Source organism: Aulonocara sp. 'chitande type north' Nkhata Bay, linkage group LG9 (genome assembly GCF_057382095.1).
Source record: "Aulonocara sp. 'chitande type north' Nkhata Bay isolate Kocher_YH1m ecotype deep benthic linkage group LG9, A_spYH_male_GT1.1, whole genome shotgun sequence".
Taxonomy (NCBI): domain Eukaryota; kingdom Metazoa; phylum Chordata; class Actinopteri; order Cichliformes; family Cichlidae; genus Aulonocara; species Aulonocara sp. 'chitande type north' Nkhata Bay.
The window spans coordinates 26,957,952-26,985,279 of NC_141352.1; the positions used below are offsets into that span (position 1 = coordinate 26,957,952).

The window sequence follows — 27,328 nt, forward strand, 5'->3', positions numbered from 1 at the left end:
ACAACCAATCAAAAACGATGCCAGACATGACACCATTGTAACAAAATATCCAACAGCAGCTCAAAACACTGTAATATCCAAAGAACCATATCATATTTGTTTTATCTAATGATGTGTTAAATTTATTTATTTTATTTTATTTTGTCTGAACTGCCAGGCACTGGAGATGAAACATAGCCATTTGGCTAACTCTGGCATATTTACATTGATATGTTCAATAATATAGACTGCCCCTTTTAAATAAAAATATTTCAATTCAAATTTATTTAAAAAAGGAGATTTGCCAGTAGGATGCCCAGATACATGTAGGTGTAAGGCAAGATGGACTGGCATGGAAATGCTGTTATCATCTGAGGTTACAGGAAATCTGGCTGAGCTGTCCAGATTTTCCCTAGCATATTGCATACATATGTTCTAGATATATTATTTTACCAACCCCAGTTGTCTATATATACTCATGGTTAAGCTATAGATACAGCAGCTTGCAACTGAAGTCGTCTGTACTTCTCTACAGTGGTTTATGGACCACTGTCGCTCTCTGTGGTAATGGATTTGGAAGTGGTGCCAGAGGTTTGCAGCAAATGCTCTTTATTCAATGCACTGTGGCCGCTGGGGGCATTCAGTTTTTACAGGGAGGAGATAGTCCTGTATTAAAATAGATTCCCTGAATGTGAGCCAGCAAATATTGAGCCACACAAGCTGTCATTAAACAATGCTGTTCCTTTAGGCCTCGCACATTTCAATTACACATATCTGCCTTTTTTTTTTCCCTCCCAGGAGAAGGCAAATAAACAGGCAAATGGACAAACAGCATTCAATCTGACTGAAAACTATTCTAGCGTCGTAACCCAAGGTTATCATGCAAGATCTCTCAATGTGTGGGTGTGCGAGTCTTCTCCATATACCTATAGTGATATTTGAACACACTGTGTGCCACTGCATGCTTTTCCATGTACAGTATGTCCCTCTGTATGCACACATTTGTCAGTACGTCTCTTTGGGAATTCATTGGTGGATTTACCTATTGTCTCCCATAATCTTATGCTTTGCAGATGGGATGTACAAATTCCCCCTATGCCTCTGTGCCTCTTTTTTACCTCTCTCCCTGTATTGGTAGACTGGGAAACAGATGATCATCCTTTGAACCCAACACTCAGCCTGATCCTCTTATCATAGCCAACCTTCCTGAGTCTTTAATTTGAGGTCTGCCAAACTCTGCTCTGTGCACAATGTGGCTCTTGTCTCTACCCCACTGTTTTTAATGTGTGTGAGAGGAAGGGAAGTAAAAAAAAAAAGACAAGAAAGACAGAGAGGGAGGGGAAACGGTAGAGTGAGGGGTGATCTGTGCACATTTGCACACCTGTCTCTAGGGATAGTCTATCAACCTGAAAAAAGACAAGTCCGTAGGCAGGTCAGTATTCTGGGGAACACAGTGAACAACTCTTAAAGGCTTCATCTCTGGCTACCTGCTTCCCACGCCTTTCCAAGGCAATGCTCATTCTTCCTCTTTTCTCTTTCTCACTCCTGCTAATATCGTAATACCAGATGGGACGGAGCACGTGTTGTTTGGCAAATTACCCTGTGGGGGGTCTGGTCAGTTAGAGGGGCTCAGAATGCCTCCCTTCAATGCTGGCTTTGTACAGAACCATGCTACTGTAGGGGATACATCACAATGCTGCATTGTTGTTATGGCAGCATATCAAACATGGGAAGTAAAACAATAGCAGGAAAGATGCATCCCTGCCATCCATCGAGGCTATGCCTGATGTAAACAAATAACTGTCTTCATTTACATTATAATTGCCTCCTGTTTCATTCTGTTTTTCCATTACTATCAATGAGAAGGTCACGATATAATGATCTACAGCTATGACTATATCCACTATTCGCTTTCAGTGTACAGACGCGTGCCTATGATCTACACACACTGGTTTGCACATGTTCATGCACACACGTATAGAGCATACTGAGGGAGCTCTTACACTAAGCAGTGAATCAATTACTCACTCAGCTGCATATTTTTGGAGGATCAAAGGATCACACACCTTTGTGTAGTCGTGTGCTGGGGCATGTACTAAAAATGTACCAGTTAACGAATACCTCAGTCTGATAGATCAGAAAAACAAATGCAGATTCGCATTCCCCCAAAGAAAATTTTAGACACTTACATCAGAAAAAGCCTGAAAGGCACAAAATACAGACAGAATTGGCTGCACCTTTTTTTCAAATACTTCTGCAATCAGATGAAATAAATGCTCCGTCCCTGAATAAAATGAGAGACAAAAACGGATCTGTTGTAACTCCTTAGCAGTGATTTTTTTTTTAGTGAAGAAAGCAAGTTTTAATGTGAAACCCACTTCTTTAACTTCTACAAGTGATTTTTCATGTGAAGGAAGACTCTTTTTATACACAATTACACACAACCAAAAATAATTACGAGACAAGAAAAATTTAATGACATCAAATGAAATTAAAATTAAATGTTGCTGTTAAATAAGTATTTAAAAAGAAACAAAAAAACAGAAAAAGTTGTGGCTTATCGATTACACATTTAAATGTTTTCTATAAAAGCATGCTAAGCATAATCTTTAGTCACTGACATTTATATTGTCTTCTTTTCCACAATGCTGACATTTTCTGGCTTTTTCATCATGCAAATGTAGCTTTCCTTTGCACTTTTTTCCCCCCTTTTCTCTTGAATCTCAATACCACTGATAGAAAATGCCATTTAAACTCACCACAGGGGTCTGCTGCATCCTGCTAAAGTGAAATACGCAAAAGAATACGAAGGTATCAGTGTAACAATAGACTTGTGTCAGCTGCTAAGTGATTGAGAGCTGATATTTCTGCATGTTTCTTTGTCCATGCGTTAGAGAGAAAGCGAGAATGCATGAAAAACTTTATATGAGTGCATCTGTGTAGTTTCTTGTGTGGGTAATTTTAACTTTTACACCTTCACATTATTTGTTCTCTATTGTTACATGACACTTTCTGAGATAGTGAGCCAAACATTTGCCAGCTGTTCCAGTGATACTGGCATGATGGCAGAATTGTGGAAGCGTGAGCATTTCTGTTTATTATTTATTGTGTTATGGCTCCAAATGGCAATGAAAGGTATGAGTTTGTGCACTGCTGAAAACAACATATTGCACAGTATTAGTTAGGCCTGTAATGCTTGATGCTTTCATAAAACAAAACAGAGTGGAGAGGCAAACAAATCAACATCAGGAAGCTCGTGTTTCTGTGTACATAGGCACTTTGACTTTGATTTTGATTAATATGGCCCGATGAAGGCAAAAAATCTATCCAGTGGTAATTAAAGTTATATAAAATTCTATTAATGCACTTTTTTGTGATGCATGCCATCATTCTAAAAGCTGTACCTTTTAAGAGATGGCCGGTGAAACCTTAATGAGACTGCAATGTGACTCTTCTCTGCCCATGCAGCACTCACCCACCCACGGCAATTGACTTGAATGCTTTCAATGTCCAAAGAGAAATATCATCCTTTTGCTGTGGGTGTAAGAGTGACATTATGTCTATTTATGTGTGTTAACATACGTTGTTAACCAGATTTATCACAAAGAAAGGGTCACAACAGAACAGAGCATAAATGATTTTAATGAGGATATTCTGACTTGAAGAAATTTAGAGGTTTGCTTTTTTGTGTCACAGCTCTTTGTCTAAATCTAAAATTGGATTTTTCTCTCTACAGATAACACAGAATGGCTGAAAAAGCAAAGAATCAAGGTGCTGGAATGACCAAGACAAAGTCCAGAACTCAGCCTGATTGAAACACTTTGCTGGGACCTTGCTTTTGGTTCCTTGCTGGAACCAAAATTCCTCCACAAAGATGTGACGAGACTGATAAAGTCATAGAAAAAAATGATTACTTCAAGTTATTGCCGCTAAAGGTGGTTCTACAAGCTGTTGAATCATGAGGTGTACTCAGGCGTTAAAGTGGACCAGCAGAATCCGGTACAGCGTTCCTGCACCTTGAATTAATGAACATTTAAATCTGATAGACAGGTTAATGCATATTATTGCTGAATGAGTTCATTTTTGTGTCCTGCAGCCTGTGTCCTGTAGCTGGCTGTTGCTTTCAGTAATGGCACGAAGACACTTATTCAGCAATGAGAAAATAATGAAAAGACCTGGTCACACTCTTTTTTTTCTTCTCATCTTTGTGATGTATTTAAGGTGCAGATGTAAATACACTCGATCACTATACAGCATCTAGCTAACACCACAGAAGTGGAATGAAAGTAAATGAGAGTAAAGGAGGTAAATTCAAATGTAACTTTTCAACCTGTTTAAAAATGACAAAAAAAAAAAACACAAAAATGTTTCTGCACAGTTCTGCTTATTTTTTCAAAGGGTTTTAAAATCAGACACTGGACAATTGATGTATACTAATTTTGTGTTATTCAAATCCAAAAAATTGCAATGGATATTGGAGTAGCAGCACAGGTCACATTTTATTTTGGTGGTCTTGAGCAATACTTCTGATGGTCTTTCAAAGTTTCCCTTTGGACATTGGCTGCTTCTTCATTTGCTTTCAGTACTTCTACCTGACTGTTTACAGAGGAATGTTTATTTTGGTTTCTTAAGCCACTTACCACTTATATTCAAGTATAAAAGAGGCACCTCATTGGATAAACCAGTGTTGTCTCTATACATAACAAGCAACTTTGTAAAGACTTAAATTAAATCATGCCAAATTTGTAACTTGCTCCCTGTTACAAAAACACATCATTTGTTCTCATGTTTTGTTGGATTTATGATACATTCTGTCATAGTTTTGCATTTCAGCCAGTGGTGTTATGGATCTAGGAAAAATGAATGGAACTACAAACGTAGGTTTTAATTTACCATGTAATGCAATGTGGAAAGCATCTGGTTGGCAACACCTTGATTTTTCAGCATGGCAATGATTCTAAACACACTGCCAATTCAGTCGAACTATACCTGCACAGAAAACCCCACAATGGTAAGCTTTTGGTCATGGATTGGCCAACACAGAGCCCGTATCTCAACTTTAATGTAGCAATGTGAGATCATCATGACCAACATCCAAAGAAAAGCTTTGAATGTCCTTCAAAAACTAGTTACTAGTCCATGACAAGAAAACTTCAGGTTCAGACTATCTTAAAAAGCAAAAAGCAAAATTACATAATTTCCTTCATTAGGGATTAAGAAAGTATTCTGATTCTGATTCAAAGCTGGTCATGGGAAATACTGACTTTCATACCACAGAGTATCAGGACCACATTAAGAAAAAAATATATACATTATTAATCATTTTGAGAATAAAGTCAAAATTCTATTTCAGGAAAAAAGTTGAAATGTGAAGATTCCTGTTGTGGTTTTAAGAAAAAAACCTGCAGCTGTTATGCTCTATACAAAGTGCCCTCTGTAGTGAAATCAATTACACTTACAGTTACAAGGAAATTATCCCTCTTTTAGCACATAAATACTATGTGGTGATAATTATAAGGACGTTGAAAAAACGGTGCAGAAATCTGCATCTGCTCAGAACAAAAAAAGCACACAAACTCTGAGTTGGCCAGATTTGTACAAAGCAAAATGGCTGGCAATGGACAAATGCAAGGAAACAATGGTTACACTCTTCTGCAATAAAGAGAATGTATGTTGTATCACACAGCACGACAGTGCCAAGGCATTTTGCATTTTGTTCTTAATGTGGCCCTAACACTCCTTTGTACTTTCAAGCTAATCAGACTTGTACAAACTCTGTTTTCCCCTAACATAGTGTGTCTCCATGTATGCACATTTCAATAAATCACTGAACTTATTCCCCATTTCCATTCCCCGTAGGTGGCTGAAGACTTTTGCACAGCACTGTCTATACATATTTAAATGTAATAATGGATTGCATAATCAGTCTTAATATAGCTTCATTTTAGCAGATTAGAAGTGATTGCGCTGGCTGGACCATTCTATTTCTCTCTCTAATTTTAGTCTGTGGCTGTAATGGCCTTTTTTCACCTCTTGCAGTTACAGGCCCCCCTCGAAAATGTGATGACAGATCTCAGTGGGTTTATCCTAGGAGTAATACATTTCACTAATATCACTATGTGCCACTTACCATTTTGTGAAGTCATATCATGGCCACTCTAATGCTGTGTGTGGTGAAAGAAGTTGGTATTAAATGAGATACTTTTGCTCTGTGGTTCAAAACAGCCAGCAACCAAGACCTCTCGCTGTGGGTCACAATGCTCTCGATGTATTAATCCATTTACCAGAAAGAACATATGGCATACTAAATGAGCCTTGACGTGCTGAGTGAATGCTTTATATAGCACAGGCGCTCAGAGAGAGTTATGCCATGTCTCCGTGCTGTGCTTTAAGGCATGGACAGCAAGGACTCAAGCAGAGAGCAACATCTCACAACTGAGAGATCACAGCTGTGGCCCTTGCATCTGCCTAGTCCAGCATTATACAACATAACATAAAGAGGGACTACCTGAACATTTTCACTTATTTGAATATTGTTGCTATGGCCTAAAAATGCTACAAAAACCTTTTGCAGTGCTCAAAACTCATAATCACACTACTAAAAATATTATCCATGTGGACATCCTGGGTGTAAAGATAACAAAAAACAATGCATGATGGCAGTAACGCGTTATTTGTAACGCGTTACTGTAATCTGATTACTTTTTTCAAGTAACGAGTAAAGTAAGGGATTACTATTGCAAAAACGGTAATTAGATTACCGTTACTTTCCCATAGGAATGCTGCGTTACTGCGTTACTAAAACCGTGATTTTTTTGCGAGAATGTCTCATGACAGTGACGTAAGCGAGTGCGCCGTTAGTGACAACAGCTGTGTGCAGATCAACAATGGATAATATATCGAGTGCGGAGAGAGTATGAGCGTGCAGCGTTTAAAGCGTGGAAGTACTGACCTTACTTTGAGTTTGATTCCATAAAAAGTGACAAAAACATTAGCGTCCGTTGTGCGTGGGAAGAAAACTTCTTTTTACAGCGAAAAAAAAGCCCTAAACAAGCACTGAGTGCACAAGGATATAATGGGAAATTCACTCGCGGATTCTTCCACTCACCGCTGCGGCACACCTGCACCAGGGGAAACCTCCGCCTCCCCACTCCTGCTTTACAGGTGAAAATAGAGCAAAAGGACCGCTGAGTCTTTGACTTTATTTATTTTCTGCTGTGTTTTACTTGCTTCTATTTGAAAGACTGAGTGTAAACACAATAAATATTTTATTTTATGTGCTGGAATGTGCAGAAAATAGGTTTAAATGTTAAACTAATTTATTCAAGTCAGAGAATGGTGCATATAATTAAATTTTTTGCTTGATGCATAAAGTTTTAGTATTTTTTAGTATTTATTTATTTATTGTCATTGTCAAGAACAATGAAATTGCGTTTGGGGCTTCCATACAACCCAAAAAAAAGAAGAAAATAATAAATACCCCTTAAAACCCAAGTGTACATATTTAACCCAGTGTGACTCCAATGCAATAAGACAATCCTTAGCAATAATGTTCGTAGAAATTCAGACAAAGACCTGAGAAACATGACAAAATACAACAATGCAACCCATTCAATATTATTGTACTGTGAGTTAAAAGATTAAAACTGATAAAACAAGTAAAAAAAAAGATACTTTTCCATTTGATTACATTTTGTATGATGGATTATGCAGAAAAAGTAGAATTGGGCTGAAAGATCTATCGCTTTATCACCTCTTCAGGTTGTAAATTGTGTTTTTAAAAAGTAACTAAGTAATTAATTACTTTTGAAAATAAGTAATCAGTAAAGTAACTGGATTACTTTTTTGGAGAGGTAATCAGTAATTAGTTACTGATTACTTTTTTCAAGTAACTTGACCAACACTGGTAACTAAATATGCTCAGGTTACTGCAACAGCCTGACCCGTAGAGATTGACACAGTCCGGTCTTTTCCCATTTCTGGTAACTCAACGCTTCCAGCAAATGCGTGTGTTAATGTCATTAATAAAACACGCAACCATTATTTGAAACAATTAGCAATTCTGAGAAGCTACCTTTCTGAGAATGATGATCCCCTCCTGGTTGTGTTCATTGGTAGTGATATCAAACATGGCTCCTCCATCGCCCGGCACAATTGTGTACTCCACTTCTGCATTTTTTCCGATGTCCAGGTCATGGGCTTTGATTCTCCCAACAGCAGAGCCCACTGTAGACGATTCAGGCACTCTCAAGTGAAAGAAACCTGCCAACAACAACAACACAAAAATGTGTTTATATAAATCAGACAGGACTCATTTGTTATCATCTGTTGTCATCAAATGGAAATGTAGAGCTCCTTACATCCTCTGTGCTTTAAGTATTCTCTCACCGAGCCAAGGATGTCTTATCCACCCACAGGCAAAGCAACTGATATTCTCTGTCTGAAGTCAGGCCTGTAGCTATAGGCATGATATTATTCAATTTTGACGTGTTTGGACATCAAGGCTGCTCGGCTCCTTGAAATTGGTTGGCTCAACCTGTAAGACCAACATACACAAGAGTCCAGGGGCTTTGATACTACCAACAGCAGACATTTCTGCCGAGGATTTGGGAAGAAATCCATAAGCAAACAAGCAGCAGGTTGATTGATTATCACTTACACCAGGTGGTGGATAGAAATTCATCTCTTTTTTTTTTTCATTCTAAATTTCCCTACTCTGGCTCAGAAGGATATCAGTTTGAACTATCAGTTTCTGCTGCTGCCAGAGAAATTAAAACTTTACTGTTGCATTAAAAATCAAGTGCCTACACCTAGTGACTTCAAGGAGGTGGTGTGGGCGATTCAGTAGAACACTGAAAGTGGACCTGGAACGTCTAAGGGTAATTACACCACTGATTTTGTCCTTGCAATCTATATAAGTTTAAGAAATCTCAGAATGATGCAATGTCAGAAGGCACTGCAATATTATTCATGATGACTGGATTAGCAAGCACGTCTAATCAGAGTCCAGCAGCTGAACCTGACCGCTGCACCAGCTTCACTGCTTTGCCATTTTAATAAGCAAATTCCAATCATACTGAATCAATACTTAAAAAAAAAAAAGCAGCAAAGACCAGTTACACGTTTTTTATTTGCTCAGCCTTTATTTGACAAATAAAATCTTGCTTGAACTTGAGGATTAGAAAGGATCAATAAAGAGAACAAAATGTGCAGAAGAAATTGTGTGATTGTGCTTCTGATAACAGTGGATTCCTACTTTGGTTCTCAAAAATAAATATGCTAAAACAAAACCACCAACTGTCCAATACCACAAGAAAATAATAGCGTACTATCTTAGGACTCATTTGTTATTCCTCAATTTTACTGTGGATCATAGCTTTTTCCTTCATATTGATCCAAGGATTGAGAGAGGAAAGCTGCAGCATATGTGTGAATCCAGGAGCTGTGATTAAATATAATCAATAAATAATCAAATACTCTCAAGAACATCCTGTCATTTCAAAGTCTTTTCAGGTTCGTGTCCTTTCAAGGATAGAACAAGAACTTTTTGTAAACCCCAGAGTGAAAAAAAAATCAAGTTATAAATTATTAGATGGTAACAAACAGCTGTTATGTGGCACTGTCATTGGGTTAACAAGCTTCTATGATTTAATTCAGCTAAGCCAGATGCATGTACTATACACCGCTATTAGTAATGGCATCTGCTGGCTTTCCATCACAGAGGTTTAGGGGATTGACAGTTCCCAAACACATAATCTATAATAACAAGCAACGGAAAGACAGATGTGTGGTGGGTTCATACGGCAATATATTACTGAATCAGACAGAAAGAGTGCTTCTACTCATGACCACTGCACATTATTTAAACCTGCAAGCCCCATATAAATGGAAAAAAGAAGAAGACAAAGGCAGGATTTAGGACAGGGCAGAGGAGCCACCATACTTGGCCCAAACCTCTGTGCTGTGACAGCATTATGGAAATATCAGCTTTTCCTTGCAGCCAAAGGAGCTTGACCGTCTGACTGCATCTATTTACATTCAGAGGAGGCCATTCAGTGTCACCTGAAATACCGAAAAAGTCTGCATCAATACAGAGCAGTATTTGTGCTTTCCTGTCATACAGTTGCTGGCTTGGAATAGAAAACATTGTGCAGAGAGTTTAATATTTATGCTCAGTATATGCAGAGAAGCTTTCACAGATCAATGATTTTACAGAATTGTGGATTTTTTTCCCCTGCATGGCTTCTTACATGACCTGGTGAACGCTACAATTGAATTAATCTGTTTAGCAGCTTATATAAAATACTGAGTAAAATACTGAGTTTAAATACACTGGCTCAATCCCTGATGCATCAGCGACATGCTCAAATCTGATCCAAATATAGAAGGATGCCCCATGAGCGAAATAAAACCAACCCCGGTTTATTTGCCAGGAGTAGTAGCAGTAGATGCAATCATGCAAAACAAACAGGCCATTGCTTACGACTGCTTACGACAGTAAGGCAGTAATGACAAATAATGAAAAGCAATTACAAAGAGTAGATATGATGAATACCTCCTGCCCCGTTGTAATTGCACAGTGTTTATTTCATTATCAAAAAAATGTGTGAACCTGTATAAGGTCATCTCCATCATCATTGCTCTACATAACAGCCAAGACGTTGTTTTCTGCAAAGTGCACTCACTTTTAGAGAACCTGGGTGGGTTGTCGTTGACATCGCTGAGGGTGATGTTGATGGTGGTGGTCCCAGCCAGTCCCCCCAGCTGGCCCCCCATGTCCTTGGCCTGGATTAATACCTGGTACTGTTCCTTCACCTCTCTGTCCATATTGGGCAAGGCTGTCTTTATAACCCCTGGTGTACAGCAAGATTGATGAGAAATACAGATAATAAAGAAGAGATATAGCGGAGAAGGAAGAGCAGATAGTGAGAGACAGAGATGGAGAGATAGAGAGACAAAGGGAAAAAGAGTGGTGAACATACAATTCTCAGAAAAAAACAGTTGATGCCAGATCCACAATTTACTACAAAAAGCACAATATATTTCCACCTAAGCAGCTGACTCCCGTGTAAGAAGCTGCATATGTGCTCAGACCAAGGCTGAAATAGAGGTCATCTTACAAACTGGAAACACTTGACATTCAATAGGGAGCTCTGGTGAAGCCATATAATGATTCACTTGAGGATCAGAGACCCTGAGATCAGAGAGCGTTTGTACTGCAGATTAATAGCTAGGTCAGTGGGAGGTTGGCAGGCTAAAAAGAGGCAACCAGCATAGGTGGGTCCACACTTTCTCCTTTTCTCATTCTACTCAATCTGGTGAGGATGTCCCATTTGATCCGCAAACATCTAACATGTAAGAATCCAAATCAAAGACTATAGTTATTTTTTTTTAAACTTCTGTCATCTTTTTCTTTTGGGAAGAAGGAGAGTGTCTCTCCCTGTGACATGCATGGTGATTTATGTATATTGTTGTCCTCCTGCCTTTGCTCACCTTTTACCTCCTAGTGTTTGTTCCCCTTGTTTATGTGCGTTTGTAGATAGCTGCAGACCCAGCAGGGCAAACATTTGCTTTAACAGTTTGATTTTTTTCCAGCTTCAGTTTGAAATACAGTCACAGTAGGTGCTCTGTAAAGCTCTGGGATGAGCAGCATAATCAGCAACAGATTCCACCATATCTGGCTGTGTGATATGTATGAACCTATTTTCATATGCTTTGAACAGTTCCAGAAAGCAAGCCAACAGCGGCCTACTACCAGCAAGTACTGGCAGTATGAAAGTACAGTATTCTTTATTTTTTTATTTCGATTTTTTTTTTAGATTCAGAGCCATCATCTGCCATGCTCCCCCTGCTGCCACTCCACAACCTTTTTAGTGCCATTTCCTTCACATGAGACCAAAGCACACATATAAATAAGATGGAAATAACCAACACTCTTAATGTCTCACCACCAGAGACAGATAGATACTGGTTAAAATTACCTACCTCTATATGCACACAACACTGGCTAGCCAGCATCTATATGCCTGAGATTCAGTAACAAAGTAATGACATTCACCATATTCAAGGTGAATGTGTGATGTTAGAGCAGTTTGGTTTTAGTGTAGCACATCCTACAATCCAATTTTAAACCTTCAAATAAATAATTCAGATTCTCAGGTCTTATTGCCCCAAGGTTAATTCTGAGGCCTGTTTTTCCCGAGTGTTAAATTCTCACACATGCTCACACGTTTGATAAAAACCAAATTCTCTTGGGACAATGCAAATCACATAAAGCCATATTTTATTCACAGTGGAAGACAGAAAACATAAATGTTTAAACTGGACATTTTACCGTTTCATTAAAATATTTGTTCATTTTGAATTTGATTGCAGCAACATATCTGAAAAAAATGGGGTCAGGTAGCGTCCTGACTTAGTGCATTTAAAACAAACTTTGGCCAAGAGAATTGGGTAGTGTTTCCTGATTATCTTCACTTAAGGCTTCTTCTTTGCGTGCTAGAGCTTTAAGCTGCATTTTTGGATATCGTGGATAACAGCCAGTTATTTCTGGAAGTGTTCATGAGATAATTAAGTGATTTTCATAACACAATCATGACTATTTTTAATGCTATATCTATGCTACAAATGTTCAACAAGTTGTAGATGCAGTTTTTTTACAAATTGGTGAACATCTGCTGATCTTAAATTCTTAGACACTCTGCTTCTCTAGAAGCTCGTTTATACCCCGTCATGTTACTGACCTGTTGCCAATTAATAGAAACTTAATGCAAAAGGTTCCTCTGGCTGTTTCTTTTTAGTACCACTTAGTTTTTCAGCCAGTTTTTTAGTCATGTTACTGCCATTAAATTCAAAATGAGACAATATTTTTTAATGAAATGATAAAATGTTTCAGTTTAACATTTGATATGCTTTATATGTTCTGTTGTGAATAAAATATAGGTTTCTGAGATTTGCAAAACATTGCATTATTGTTTTGTTTAAATTCTAAATCTGTTCACAGCACACACAAAAAAAAAACACAAGTACTTTACCTGTTTTGGGATCAACAGAGAAATAGGGTTGCCCGTGGAGGATGCTATACACCACTCTGGCACTGTTTCCATAGGTAGGGTCATCTGCATCTGTGGCTGTTACTTGCGTCACATATGTCCCTGCAGACAGGAGTCAGAAGACATATTGACTCGATCTAATCGCTTTCTTCATTAGACCAAGATCCAAACTCTTTGAACCTCATCAGTTTGCTAAACAATCTCACCTGACACTAATGAATGGTGAATCTCTGCCGAGAAAGCCTCAGCTAATGCGCAACATTCAGAGCCCCTGATGGAGTGCAATGAGCAATGAGGAGGAGTGCAGAGGAGAAATAATGTGCTGGGAAGTTGTTCAATTTTCTTGTTGTGTGTGTTGATTTGTGCATCGCTAAAAAGTAGCTGTTCTTTAACAATAGAGCAGCAGTTTTATGTTTTTGGTTATCAAAAACTCTTAAAACTCTTATGTGACTATTCATTATACAGTGTAACCATTAAGAAAACAAAGGGGCATGGCAAGAATAGTATTAAGATGGCAGTCTTCCAAACTCCTTCAGTAACAGGGACAGAATAATTACTTGTTGGATGTTTTGCTCATCCCTTTTAACTAGCTGGCAGTGAAAACACTATTTCACTAACACAATCCTGATTAAATGCATTGGAATTAAACAGATTTAATAAAAAGTTTCTAGTGTGAGGAAACAATAAGTGATGCCTTGACAGCATGACTGTTTGACAACTCCACAACTCATTTCTGGGGGTTCTCGTGCAGATGGACCAATTGTTTAGGAGGACTTGCAGACAGGTTGACATTGATGCTTCACTCGCAGTGCACATACGTCCACGTCTCAACCGCATGCCTACGTCTGGATAGCTGTGCACAATATAGCTGAAGCATTTATGGGATACTTAGTATGATCAAGAGAGGCTGACCACGGGGACTGTATTTGCATAGTGTATGAATGCGAGAGTGAATGAATAGTGGCATTGTAAAGCGCTTTGGGTGCCTTGAAAAGCGCTATATAAATCCAATCCATTATTATTATTATTATTATTAGTTGCTTGGAATTCTGCTAAGATTTTAGCTCTCTATAAAGAACTTGATGTATACTAAATAGGCTTTTCAGTCTGAGGAGATGGTAACAATGGAATTAAACATGGTGTGAGGGATTAGTGTTTCAGTCCTCCACATGTGCCTGATTAGACATACCTGAGAAGGACTGCATCATGTTACAACACGGTATACAATAGATGAGATAATACACTTAACACCTTTTCTGTTCATCCAAGGAGAGGAAATCCGCTTCAGTAAGAGCTCAGATGCAGAGAGAGTTTGAGAGACTTTAAGCACATCATACGCCTACGCAGCAGGCACCAACCTAGGTGTAGGGCTATAAACAAGTCAAATAAATTCTACTCATATTATTATTATTATGGAAATTCAAATGCATAAGTAGGAATACGATGAAAGAAGTGACTTCAAAGGTCACTGCTGGTAACATTTTGCAAAAAGGAAATATATTGTATTTATCTAACTTTAAATATTCAATTCGTTTCAGTCAGTATTCAAAAAAATGACGATGATGTGTTTCAGTAGAGTGTAGAGGAAGTCAAATGACACTGAAATGAAATATGAAGTAAAAAAGAAGAGAATGAATACAGTGAGCATCAGTCAAGAACTCTGGTGCATGGAAAAACAGTATATAAGGCAAGAACGGATTTTAACGAGCTTGAAAGTCAATGGTTGGTATCGCCACCTTTAATCTTCAACACAGCCTGAACTCTCTCAGGCAAACTTTCTTGTCCTTTCTTTAAGTAGTCTTCAGGAATAGTTCTCCAGGCTTCTTGAAGGACATTCAAGCCTGACAAGTGTCTTCAAAGAAACACAGACAGCTCTTCTTTGTATGTTGACTGCCTTTTGTTATGTCCTCTGTTAAGTTAAAGTTCAATAATGTTGAGGTCTGAGCTCTGGTAAGCACTGTGTCTTCTATACAGATATGCTTTCACTGCATTTACAATGCTTTTGTAAGCATGGCCATGCTGAAAAAATAAAGCTATTTCCAGTCAGAGACTTTCCAGATGATATTGAATGGTGGATCAAAATCTGATAGTAGTTTTATATGTTTGTAACTTAATCAATTTTGACCAGGTTCCCAATACTGCTAGCTGAAGTGCCTGCAAATGGCTGCAGACACACACTCTTGTACCTGACTCTGTACATATGGATAACAACTGGAACCAACAATTTCAGATTCATCACTCCATTAGACCTATTGACACTACGGTCCATTTTTGTCCACTTCGTCAGTGATTTAGCATACCTCAGCCTCCTCATTTACCTCAACAGCATTTAATCCACTGAGACTTTTTCTGAAGAGGCTTTGCAGATGCATCAGCTTAAGGGTCAGATATATCTCTCAGGTCTTTCATCAGGTCTTTGCTGGATTTTGACCTTCTTAAGGGCGTGACTTTCAGATACTGTTCAGTACGCAGATTTATTTTTTTTAGGTATAACAATTTTGTTCTCCTCTTGTCTAGTTTCTTCAGATTTTTTAAGGACACACTGCACACAATGCCCAGATATGCCTAGTTTTTAGCTCTTTAAAAATCATCTTGTTGGTGTAATTGGGATTTTTCAGAAATTGAACTAATGAAGCTGGAACAAATTATGAGTTTTTGAGACAGGCTGCAAGTAACATATTGGCTAAAGATACAATTTAAAATTGGTTCTTTGCTACATTTTCATATATACTGTATGTAGATACAAAGGTGATTCATCCCTTGGGCTAGGTGCTTTGGTCTGGCTCCTTGGGAGTAAAATATAAAGAAATTAGAGGAGACTTTTGCACAGTAAGGTACAGTCGTTTCAGCACATTAACTTTTTCTAAAAACTTCATGGATAAGCTAATAGCTAACAAAGGATTATTACCACGAGGGCAAATAGATTACTTGACTCTATCTGCCAGTGTTTATGCTCAGCATCTTTTAGCTTTTATTTTGCCCTGCTAACAAAGACAACAAGAGAGATGTAGCAGTTAATGAGCCCATTGATCACCCAAGTCTTGCTGCTATAAATATTGATAATGACTTCATTTGGTTTAATGCTAATCCAATGGTTGCAGCTCAGTATAGGCATCCTTGTGGGTTGTTGTTTACACTGGCCGCTGCGGCTGAATTCACACAGTTGAATTCTCAACAAAGACATTTCTGGTAGTAATGTCCCTCTGTATAAATTGGTACCAACTTGGTTTCACCATTACTTTTTAATGGGACCTGGAATAACAGTTCTATCACCCAACACACAACTAAACCTTTATACAGACTAGATATTATTTAAAAAATATACATATACATATTCTTCAATGTAGAAATAGGTTACTCTTACTATTTTTACACAGAATATTATACATTTAGATATTGCCTTCTCCTAAAACAGTAATCAGTCACATATTGGTTAAGCTTATTCACATTGCCAATATCAGTTAAATGGGCAGTCCAATAAATGGGCACGAAGGTCATTTTAGTCATAACACCATAGGGAGTATTACTCAAGCTGTAAAAACAGTTGGAGTATGTGTTCTATGGATCTTGAGGGAGCTCTGCAAAGGCTGAAAAAATGACTATGATGATACCATCAGGGGTGCTTCACCAATCATTTTGCATATGATATCATCAGGGGTGTTTCCGCTTAAGACTTTCCACTTATAGCAGGAAGCTAGTGTTACAAACAGGGTGGGGGGTGGGGTTGTTGCAGATGTAATCACTGATTAAATTCACAAATGAACTGTACTATCCAGTCGCTTGATGGAAAGTGAAGTTTTCGCTAATGCTTTAGAATGAAAGTCACAGTATAAATCATCAGTGCTTGTTTGACTTTCTTTTCTTTGGACCTCAGAAGCCCAACAACTAGCTATTTGTAAGCAACGCCATTAATCCAGTGTGTGGGTGCTGTTTAAATTTCATATCTGTACACTGTTTCCATGGTCACAACAGATGTTTTTCTTTTGATAAACTTAAAAGTCGCTTTCTTATTCTACAATAAACAGTTACCATGCAGCCTGTGATTTGGGAGTGTTCACTGGGGTTATGCTGCGTTGTTCCTGTTTTTCCTACCAATTCTCCAAAGAGTGCTGATTTTGGAGTTTTGAGGGTTTTATTGCAGTTCACATCAAGAGGAGCCTTTTTCCCCGTGAATTACCTTGATCTGTTCTCCCTGGGGATAACGTTGAAAGACAAAGCAGTGCAATTCACTCGGGGCACACCAAGAATAAATGGTCCTCTGAAATGTCAAAATCTGTTGGGGGGAGCAGGCTTACCCTGTGGTTGTAAAGATGCGCCTGAAAGAGAACTTTATGTGTTTCCAAAGTGGAAAAAATAAAGTTTTCAATGCTGAGAATTGCGGTGTGCCGATGATGATACTGATCCAAGTATTTAAAAGTAACTCTGAATGATTACTTACCTACTGGTGACATCTCGGGAACACTGGCTGTATATGGTCCTTCCAGGAACTTGGGCTCATTGTCGTTGATATCTTGGACCTTGATTACAAATTCTGATTCAGGTTCCAGGGGCCTATTGGTGTTGATGTCAACAGCCTGGGCGCGCAGGGTGTAGTAAGGCTTCTCCTCCCTATCAAGACTTCTTAAGGCATGGATGTCCCCCGTTGTTTGGTCAATTGTGAAAATGGAGCCAGCCCCTTCTCCTGAGAGAGTGTACTTCACTGCACTGTCCCCCTTATCGAGGTCAGTGTGTAGCTGCAAGACAAAGCAGAAAAAAACGACAGGTTGAGTGCAAACATTGGCACATATAATGATTCATTGAATGCGCCGGGGAAGGGCTGTCAAGGAAGACTATTTCACAAAGACAGCCAAGGAAACTGACTGCGCATCAAAGAGCAAATTCATTTCTCTGCACAGATCTGCAAAACACTAAGTCATGAGAAAAATAAAATGATCGTGCTTTCAGAACATTTCACAGATTAATGAGGCTAAGTCGCTCATAAATAATGTATTCTCTCTGTGCAATTACGCTGCAGTGATAACTCTTCAACATCGTGGATCAATTCCTAATCATGAATGACGAAAAAATTTTCTCTTATATAAAACAGGAGATGTGAGGGTTTCTTTTTCTTTTTCTGTTTTTTCTTCCAAGTAGCAAAGTTCAAACTATAAATCCTTGAAGTAAATACTCATTTTCAACCTTCACCTTAAAAGTCTTGTAACCAGAGGAGTCAGCACAGTTTCACAGTATCACAGCTCCAGCAAGAGAACCTCTTTGTATATAAACCCAGGACAGTGGCAGCTCTCTTTGTACAAGACAAACAAGTTCTGGGCTGGTGTTCGAAAGCCTATTGACACAGTTATGTTTTCCTCACTGCAGCGCTCATTCATACAATTCAAAGCCTTTTAAATATTTAAAGGCTGTAATGCAATGTGATCATCACCATATATGATTATGGATTTTTGCTTGCTAAGGTATGGAATTTCCATAGCCAGCTAACTACTTGTGGCTTGGGGCAAAACATCTTTTTCATTTTTATTCTATCAAAAAAGGGATCTGAGTAGAGGTTGCTACATTTCTGGTTGTTTTTAAACCTGTGAACTGATTCCTGTAATCACCCTCTTACAATGGCACTACCTAACACGTGGATAGATCCACACTCTAACACTCACATTTCTCTCGATTAAATTAGCCTTTCTTCAGCCTGTAAATATCAACCTTTTTGCACATAGATAATTCCAGTGAATTTTCATGGCAATGCCCGGCATAGAGCCAAGAGTAAATGTGGGATGAGGCCATGAATTCTTTGTAGATTATGGTTCAAAACAACCCAAGACACACAGACATGTGCACAAACACACTAGAAGTAATTTGAGATTCAGAGCAAATTCCCAAGCTCACGCAAGCATAGCCTGGCATTATAATGTTATCACCCGTGGTGCATTATTTATTTCTACAGAAATGAATGAAAACTAGAGTTAGTACATGACCCCTATTGGATGGCAGCAAAACCACATAATATTTTCTGCAATGACCAAAAAAAATGCAAAAAGTATTATTATTGTCTAATATACATAAAGTAATAATGATAAAAGTATGATCCTCAGGCACAAACTAGATATTGTAACATTAAAATGTGTTTGCATTTATCCTTAGTTAGTAATATAAGGTGATTCTAACTTATGATTGGCATGTACTGTAACATCGTAACAGTATATATCATGATGTAGCAGAATGTGGGCCACAACCAACGTTAAATAATTAAAAAGTACCTTTTTACTTGGTTTCCTATATGCAGATGTGCTGTGCTTATATTATACCCTTATGTACTACTGTTAATTTAAAACTACCATCTTATGTCAATTTAACCACTAACTGACATGTGAGTTAAAGCAAAAGATGGTAACATTTATTGGCTGAAGGCCCTCTTGCCGAGGGACATGTTGGTCTTATAATGAAGAGAAACCAGTGGATCAAGTGTCTCCACATGAAGAGAATTCAGTCCTTGAAAGAAAGGGATGTCGTAACGTGCCTGTCATAAAGTATTAAAACTAAACAGAATAAAATGAAAACTTGTTGCAAGTGCTTACAATGAAACAATAGTGTCAGTATTTGCAACTGAAAACTTCTACAATCATGCTTGAATGGTTGAGCAGTTTCATTTATCCCAGAGGGTCTCTTAATTTTAATGATAATTAATTGTGATTTTTCATGTGTCTCAAATTAACATTGTAAAAGGCTTTGGGGTATTTCTTTTGTTGCTATCCGCCTACAGGGCAGCACTGTAAGTGTACAGAAAAACTCATTTTTAAAACTTTAACAATGCATCTTCATTTCATGTGAGGATGAGTGCCTGCACTCAACCCAATGGGCAATGACACGGGGTTGAGGGTGGAAACTTCTAGTTTGGAAGATATGTTGATAAGGAAGGAGCCTCGCTTTGGGAACTACAGGGACAGACAAAGCAGCCACACAGAATTAAAAAATTAAAAAATAAATTTTGAACTGGCCAGGCAACAGACTGGTGACCTGTCCTGGGTGTGCCCTACCTGGGAAAGCTTCCAGTCCCCAGCGATCTTGAACTGGTTAACAGGATGGTTGGATGGATGGAATGATAGACGGTAACTGGAAGATGTTGTGGATGAAGTCAATAGAACTTAATGTGCAAAATGCCAAGTAATTAGCAGCTTAAAAAGAAAAGCACACTCACACACTTACACACACACCTATGCCATCAGAAACCAGGAATAGTTTTGCTTAATGTTACAATGCTTTGCTGCTAAATGGAGTAACATGAGCTCATGAGGACTGCAAAGACCCGAGGAGTTCTGGGTTTGATGAAAATATCGTATTAAACACCACATTAAAGAAAACACTGTGATTACAAAATATAGCATATGATTCAGTGACTCCATTTGTCATTTTCTCCATTTCTGGGTGCCATTGTGCCTCTGTGCCATTTGTCAATCTCAGGCTCGCTGCAGTTTTACTTTTGCCTGTGTATGTGTATGAGTGCAAGGGCTGGGTGATGCATAATATATAACGACGTATTGACTGCCAGTGTATGTCAATTATTTCACCAGGTTTCTCAAGTCCAAAATTAATTAATTAATTTAAATCATTACTGTTTTTTTGTCTGATTTCTTGCTTCCTTTCTTTTTGCGTCTGACCTAAAACATTTAAGAGGAACATTCTTATTTATTATCTATAATCATCTATTTTACTTTTTGCTGTGATGTTGGGCTATAGGCTGCTGTGCCATTATGCCTGGCTGATGTCCTGCTTATAGCTTCTGTGAGATTTGTTTCATGTACACTTGAATTTTGTTTGTTTCCTGCTAGCATGTGTGCAGGCTTGTGCAGCATGTGCGTCATGGTTTTGGCCCATCTGTTCAGCTTTTTCAGATATCCAATTGACATTTATTTATTGCAGCAGAGAAGTTGATGAAATAGTTTGAGTTGTTATGATTCTTTTTTTTTCCCCATCATTTTGAGTCATGCCATGTCTCAAAAATGTAAAATGTGAATCAGTAATTATAAAAATCAAGAAAAGACAGAAGGGTTTTGGTTTCAGTGGCTATGAAAAAAGATGTGGTTTACTTTTTCTCTGTTCGGATTATTGATTTGTAAAACGTAGAATCCATGTGGGAAATTCTGTGATGGCTTTGCTTAAGGATGCAAAGGCAATAGGTGCAGATGCACCTATGCACCTAGATGCAATAGGCTTCCTGATATGTTTTCTGTCTTTATAAAGTATAATTGGGCTGTTTTATTTTCCTTTGTTTATATTCTACTTTGGTTTAAGCCATTGTGCTCTTACTTTGGCCATTGTGCTTGGCTGTGCATTTCATCATTTAGTAAACCTGCCATGATGTTGCTGGCTGCAGTTCCCTGCTTCTTGTCTCCGCTGTTGTAGGATGCATCAGGCTCTTGTAAATCAGCTGGGCAGAGAGCTCCCTCTCTAATTAAACTGTCTTCATCACAAAATCTGGGCAGCACTTTTTGGAGCAGTAATGATTACAGTTATTTATCATTTTCTGATGCTATATGTAACACAGTACCATGTCTGCGGGTCAAACTACATTCAGATACCCGAGGGCCTGGGGTATAAACACAGTCCTTTGTGGATATACGCACTCTTATGTGGAGAATTGTATTTTGTTGAGCCAAATGAAAGGCAGCCATTTCTTGTGGATCTTTTGACTGACAGCAGTATGGTTTAAGTGTTGTTGCCCAGGAATTTGTGCTTCAGAGTTTGCTGGTCTTTAATAAAACACTGTGTATTCTAGTACCTGGTGTTTTAGTTGGACAGTATCAGAGCATCAAGAAGAGTACAAGATGAATAAGGGTTTTGTGTAACTATGGTTCATGCATCTTTCACCTTGTGTCCTGTTTTGCAATCTTGTAAACATTCAAAATCTATTCAAACGGTTTATGAAATCACTTGTACTACAGTAGATTTCCAACTGTGGGAAGATGAAATTAAATTAATAGTGAACAGCGAGGGCTTGAAATACATATTTCAAAATTGCGGAGGGAATTCTTCACTTAAATGTTTTCCGCAAGAGGGTTTTCGTATACACTGTGAGCTTAACTAAAGATTTTATTGCCCTATCCTTGGTAGAGATTGTGTTTTGATTGTGCTTTTCCTTAAACTACATGATTGCTGTAACATCTGCTCTGTTTATATTTGCTTTGGAAGTTTTATATTATTCCATGGCCATGTCTCCATGGCATTCTGCATTCTTTCAGTTTTCCTATAACTATCACCACATCAGCCCTGTGTATATTAGAAATCGCGCAACTCATTTCACCATTATAAGTTCAAACCAAGGGTATAATCTCAGGCAGCTAGTCTGAAACTTGTTTTAGGACTGCTTAGGAACAGGAAGAGGCCATCACCAAACTGCTGGGAGCATGAAATTATCCAAACTGTCTTGTTAAGCTGCAGCATTAACAGTTCCTTTCACTGGAACTAAGGGGTTGAGCCCAACTCCTGCAAAAACAACCCCACACAATAATCTCCCCTTTACCAAAAGTATACTTGGCACATTGGAGTCAGACACGCACTATTTTCCTGGCATCGCCAAACCGAGACCACTGACATCAGATTGCCAGTGATATGGTATATCAGAGAATGCTGCTCTAGAGTCAAGTGGCATCATGCTTTACACCACTGTATCTGACACTTTTTTGTTAGTGTTGGTGATGCATGTGACGTACATTCACGACTGTTCCCAATCGCTTCAACTTTATAATAACACCAATAACAGTTGACTGTGAAATATTTAGCAGTGATGAAATTTTAGGGCTGGACTTGCTACACAGGTGTCATCCTATTACAATACCACAGTGGAATTCACTGAGCTCCTGAGAGTGATCCATTCTTTCGAAAAGGTTTTTAGAAGCTCTCTGCATGCCTAAGTCCTTTATATTACCTGTGCCCATTAAGGTGACTGGAACACCTGAATGCAATGATCTGACGTACGAGTGAATCCTAGGGCTGGGCATCGTCACTGATTTCTATAACTGATCCGATTCAGATTCACAAGATCCCAATTCGATTCAATTTTGACTCAGACAGTCAGAAATATCATAATTCTGATCATTCATTAGTGTATGAATGATCAGACATATTCAGATTTTTATATCCATGTATAAAAACAAAGTTGACACTTGTGAGACTTCATCAGAGGTGTTAGCAGATGCCTTTGTGTTAAAGCAACTGAGGATCAAATACGGAAAACCATGAAGAAAATTTTGCTGGCCTGGCTTTTTATGGCAGATAACCAACTTAAACATGTTCCACAGGAAATCAAAAACAGAAGAAAACCATGAATCAACATATGAACATTACCTGATGCTGCTGAAGTGAAGCAGGGCAAAGTTACAGATATTTTGTTGGAGACACAGCTAAGCGTTTTGCAATTTGACATAATTTGTTAAAGTTTACATTTCTTTGGTATTCAACAGCAGAAATGAGGCTTTCTTGTTGGAGGTCATTTTTGGGGAAAAAAAAACATCTCCCGAAGGCATGGTACACAACGGTAGACTGGCGCATAATCAGCACGAAAGCACAATAAGCAAGAGAATAATGCAGAAAATAGAGATTTTTGATGGTAAACTGGTCTCTAAGTACACTGACAGAGAGCTGTGCAGGAAGTAAAAGCAAAATTAAGAGGGAATTCATAGCAAAGTTTTTCAAATGTGAAGCGTAGTGTTGATCTTCTTTTGCTGCTGGTTCAGTGAGTTTTGTTTGGAGACTGACGAAACCTGCAGCTTCAGAATCTGTGAGATTTCGGTTTTCAGGATTGTGGTGTTACTGAAAAATACATTTATATTTAAAAATCAATTCAGGTTTTAATGAATCGATATGGCATAATTCAAACTAAAATCGATTTGATTTTTTAAACCCACCCCTAGTGAATACCTAGTGAATATCTGTACTTCCTACTAGCGGTGGGCTTATCAATCCAAATATCAATACCAACTCTAGTATTGGTATCGGATCGGTACTAGCACGATTGGATTGATACTTTGCTTTTATCCATTAAGTTCAGTATGTAGCCCACTGAACTGTGTTAATTATTTCTTTGCAAAAAATGAACCGCAAACATGCACTATAAAAAAATGTCTGAACGTTTTTGTGTGCTTTAGAGACAGAAATATTTACATCCCAGGTCAACAAAAACCCAGTCTCAGAACACGTGAAAAACTGAAAGGTGTGTTTTGTTGTGTTAACTAATTATTGTGGAAAGTAACAATCACAGTGATATAGTGGTGATTAAAACTGTGCAGAATTTGCAAACTGAGAATTTATCTCATAAGTCATGGCACCTACTCTCCCACAATTAGCTGCCTGAATAACTTAAAATAATTTGTACTGATATCGGCAATCCTGGCCCTGTATTTACTTGGCATTGGATTGATACCAAAACTTGTAGTGTGGCACAGCACTGCTGTGAATGAGGGAAAGTGTGAATGTTGAATGTTTTTGCTGAAATGTCCAGGCAAGTATACATGTTAAATGACAAGATACCTGTTCAAATAGCATCAATTAACACACAACTTTAGTTCTTTTTACATTTCTTTATGATAATTCTTCATAATTGAACAATAAGAACAAGTAGTCTGATGTCCTGTAATCATTATAAAGCTATAATCTGAAATACAATAACACATTAAGTTTTTGTACAAAGTATCGGATCAGTATCGTTGATAGCGCCGTGAATTTGACTTGGTATCGGTTCGGAAAGGAAATCCGTGGTATCTCACAAGACTACTTCCTACTCTTTACATTTTCAAAACAGGTTCGTAACTTTTGCTTTAATGCACTTGAGAGGAGTTATTTTATGTCACTGCTGGTCTTCAAACCGATTTGAGCCTAAACAGTAACATATGATAAGAAATCCTGTTCGTGTATTAATCGCCAGAGGACATCGCATAAAAAGAGATGAGATGTGCCAAATTAAGGGGCTAAAAGTGGGTTGGTGTTTTTATTTATTTATTTATTTTTTGCCACAACACTGGAATGACTAGCCCTACTGAAGAGGAGCGAGCATAAAAGGAGTGACCTTTTTTAAGTGTCAACGCAATGTTTCTGTCAGCTCAACAAACGTCAGCAAAGACAAACTGTTCATGTGCGGTTTGTCGCACATTGTGTTGCTAGCTAAAGCCGCTGTATTTCACAGGGAGAGAAAAGAAGGAGCGCTAACTTCACTCAGAGATGGAGAAAGATAAGAAAAACAGGACAGGAGCGGAAGAAGATATACATTTAAAGGTAAGAACTGCTCTGTGGTATCTGATAAACTGGAAAATTAAAGCTTACATGTAAGTCCTCATGTTTTTAAATCGGATATTGGGTCTGTACATGTGACAGTATGTTTTGATTTTTTTTAATATTGTGGAACATTGCTATTTAAAGGTTGCATGAAAATCCTGTGCATAGTGAAGGTTAAACAGGTTAGTTTGCTGTACTGTGATGGATTTAAAGTAAAGAACAGCGTGTGGTGCACAGCGGCTGTGGTTTCATGGTCAGAGTTACAACGAGTGTTGCAGAGATTCATATGAATTTTAGCAGATGATGCTGACTGAATTCCACCGTCATACCAACTTATACTGTCTAGAAAAAATACAGCATAAACAGTGTACTGTCAGTGAGGATGGAAATCGGCCAAGACAACTCATGAAACATCCGCTGACATCTTGCTGAATTCAGTTGTGTGCATCCACAGAGAGAAGCAGGCCAGCTGATCACAACCTGTACATTAAGAAAATCTACTGGAGCTCTCAGTAGAAATTACTGTGAGATCCTTTTCCCCACGCTGAGCCCCTACAGCTAATTTTTTTGGACTTAAGTTTTTCCATTCCCATCTCCTGATATTATTTTGTCATTATGTTAATACAGCACAAGGTTCAGTTAGCTTTGCACAAAAATAGATATGTCCCCCAAAGAGCAACTTTTTACTTTCTTACTTTGATTACATTTGAGAGCTTGTACATTTTTACTTTTGAGTAAAGAAATTGAATCAGTACTTGGACGTTTACTGGAGTGGTTTTTAGCACTAGTATCTGCACTTCTTCTTGTACCTCTAAGTATAGAATGTCTGTACTTTTGCCACCTCTGCTGACAAGAAACATACAGGGTCGCACTCAGCACAAACACCTGTGTTCAGTCATCATCGTCTAATACAGGTTCTGCAACAAGCAATGTAAATATGATAATGAATTTTTAAATAATTGTTTTGATCACACATGAATCGCACAATGTGATTGCAGTTACATAACTTTATCTGCCACAGTTCCAGTGAACAAAACAGGGAGCACTTGAAGTCTGTAGTCAGTAGTGCTGAGCCAACATCTTCACACCACTGTCTCTTACAGTGCACTGTTTCAGATTGCTTAAGGTTGTTTAGTTGTTTGTGATAGCTTCCATGTACTCTACTTTGTGATGTGATGGTGTTTAATCAATATACTAATGACTCAATAGGCTGCCCTATCATCAGTCAACACAGTACTACTGTGGGCGCATTCATATTTTTGTGTACTATTGAGCAAATAATCACATTGTATTTATGAGAGTTTATATTTAATTGTCATTTAACTAAGAAGAGAGTGGGGAAAAACAAGCCTCTTCTGGGTATTGGCATAAAAAGAATATTTTTCACATTTGTAGTTTATTCAATACAAGTACCCAAGAGAGGAACCTGCACATTGATTCAGAGCTGCAGAATTGGAGATGAAAAAGAAATGCAAATGCAAAATGAACAGGCTCATTGCCCCATTAATTATAAGTGAAACTTGACTGATATTAATTAAAAATTCCATTGCACTAACAATGGTAATCAATTATGTAAAGAAAGTCCATTAATAAGAAGGGAGACAAATGCTTTGTTTAAGCTATAAAACACCCACAAGACAAGAGACATGATCGTATCCATAACCTTTTTAACAATACGGCTTTTTAAAAATAGAGACGGGGAAATTCCTTCCATTGTTGTAGCACTGCTTCCAATTTCTAACACATGAACAAAACAGTTACAGTTTTCAGTAATGCCATTATTTCATTTGCACACATTAAGTAAATTAACTTGTGGAGAATGAGTGAATAAGAGCTGGCTTGTGATGATATCCTTCCTCTCCATTTTTCATGTTAAGCACAATTAGTAAAACTCTCTGCTCAAGGTATCAGGTGACATGGCAGCTATAAAAAGAAACTGCTCGTGTGTGGAGCTGAAATGAGATTCCTGTTGCCATCCAAGCTCACACTGTCACTGCACTTACATTTCATTTGTTTACATTTCTTTTTTTTTTTTTTTT

General features: G+C 38.1%; 1 protein-coding gene across 1 annotated transcript in view; it reads right to left on the reverse strand.

Moving 5' to 3' along the window:
* The window catches only part of LOC147322265 (cadherin-12-like), a 100,807-nt gene that overhangs the window by 31,324 nt on the left and 42,155 nt on the right, over window positions 1-27,328 (reverse strand). The window contains exons 3-6 of the mRNA XM_086306747.1: window positions 17,470-17,764; window positions 13,014-13,133; window positions 10,665-10,832; window positions 8,054-8,241 (exon numbers count right to left, since the gene is read on the reverse strand). Coding sequence (XP_086162873.1) covers window positions 8,054-8,241; window positions 10,665-10,832; window positions 13,014-13,133; window positions 17,470-17,764 — 771 coding nt within the window. The remainder of the gene's footprint in view (window positions 1-8,053; window positions 8,242-10,664; window positions 10,833-13,013; window positions 13,134-17,469; window positions 17,765-27,328) is intronic.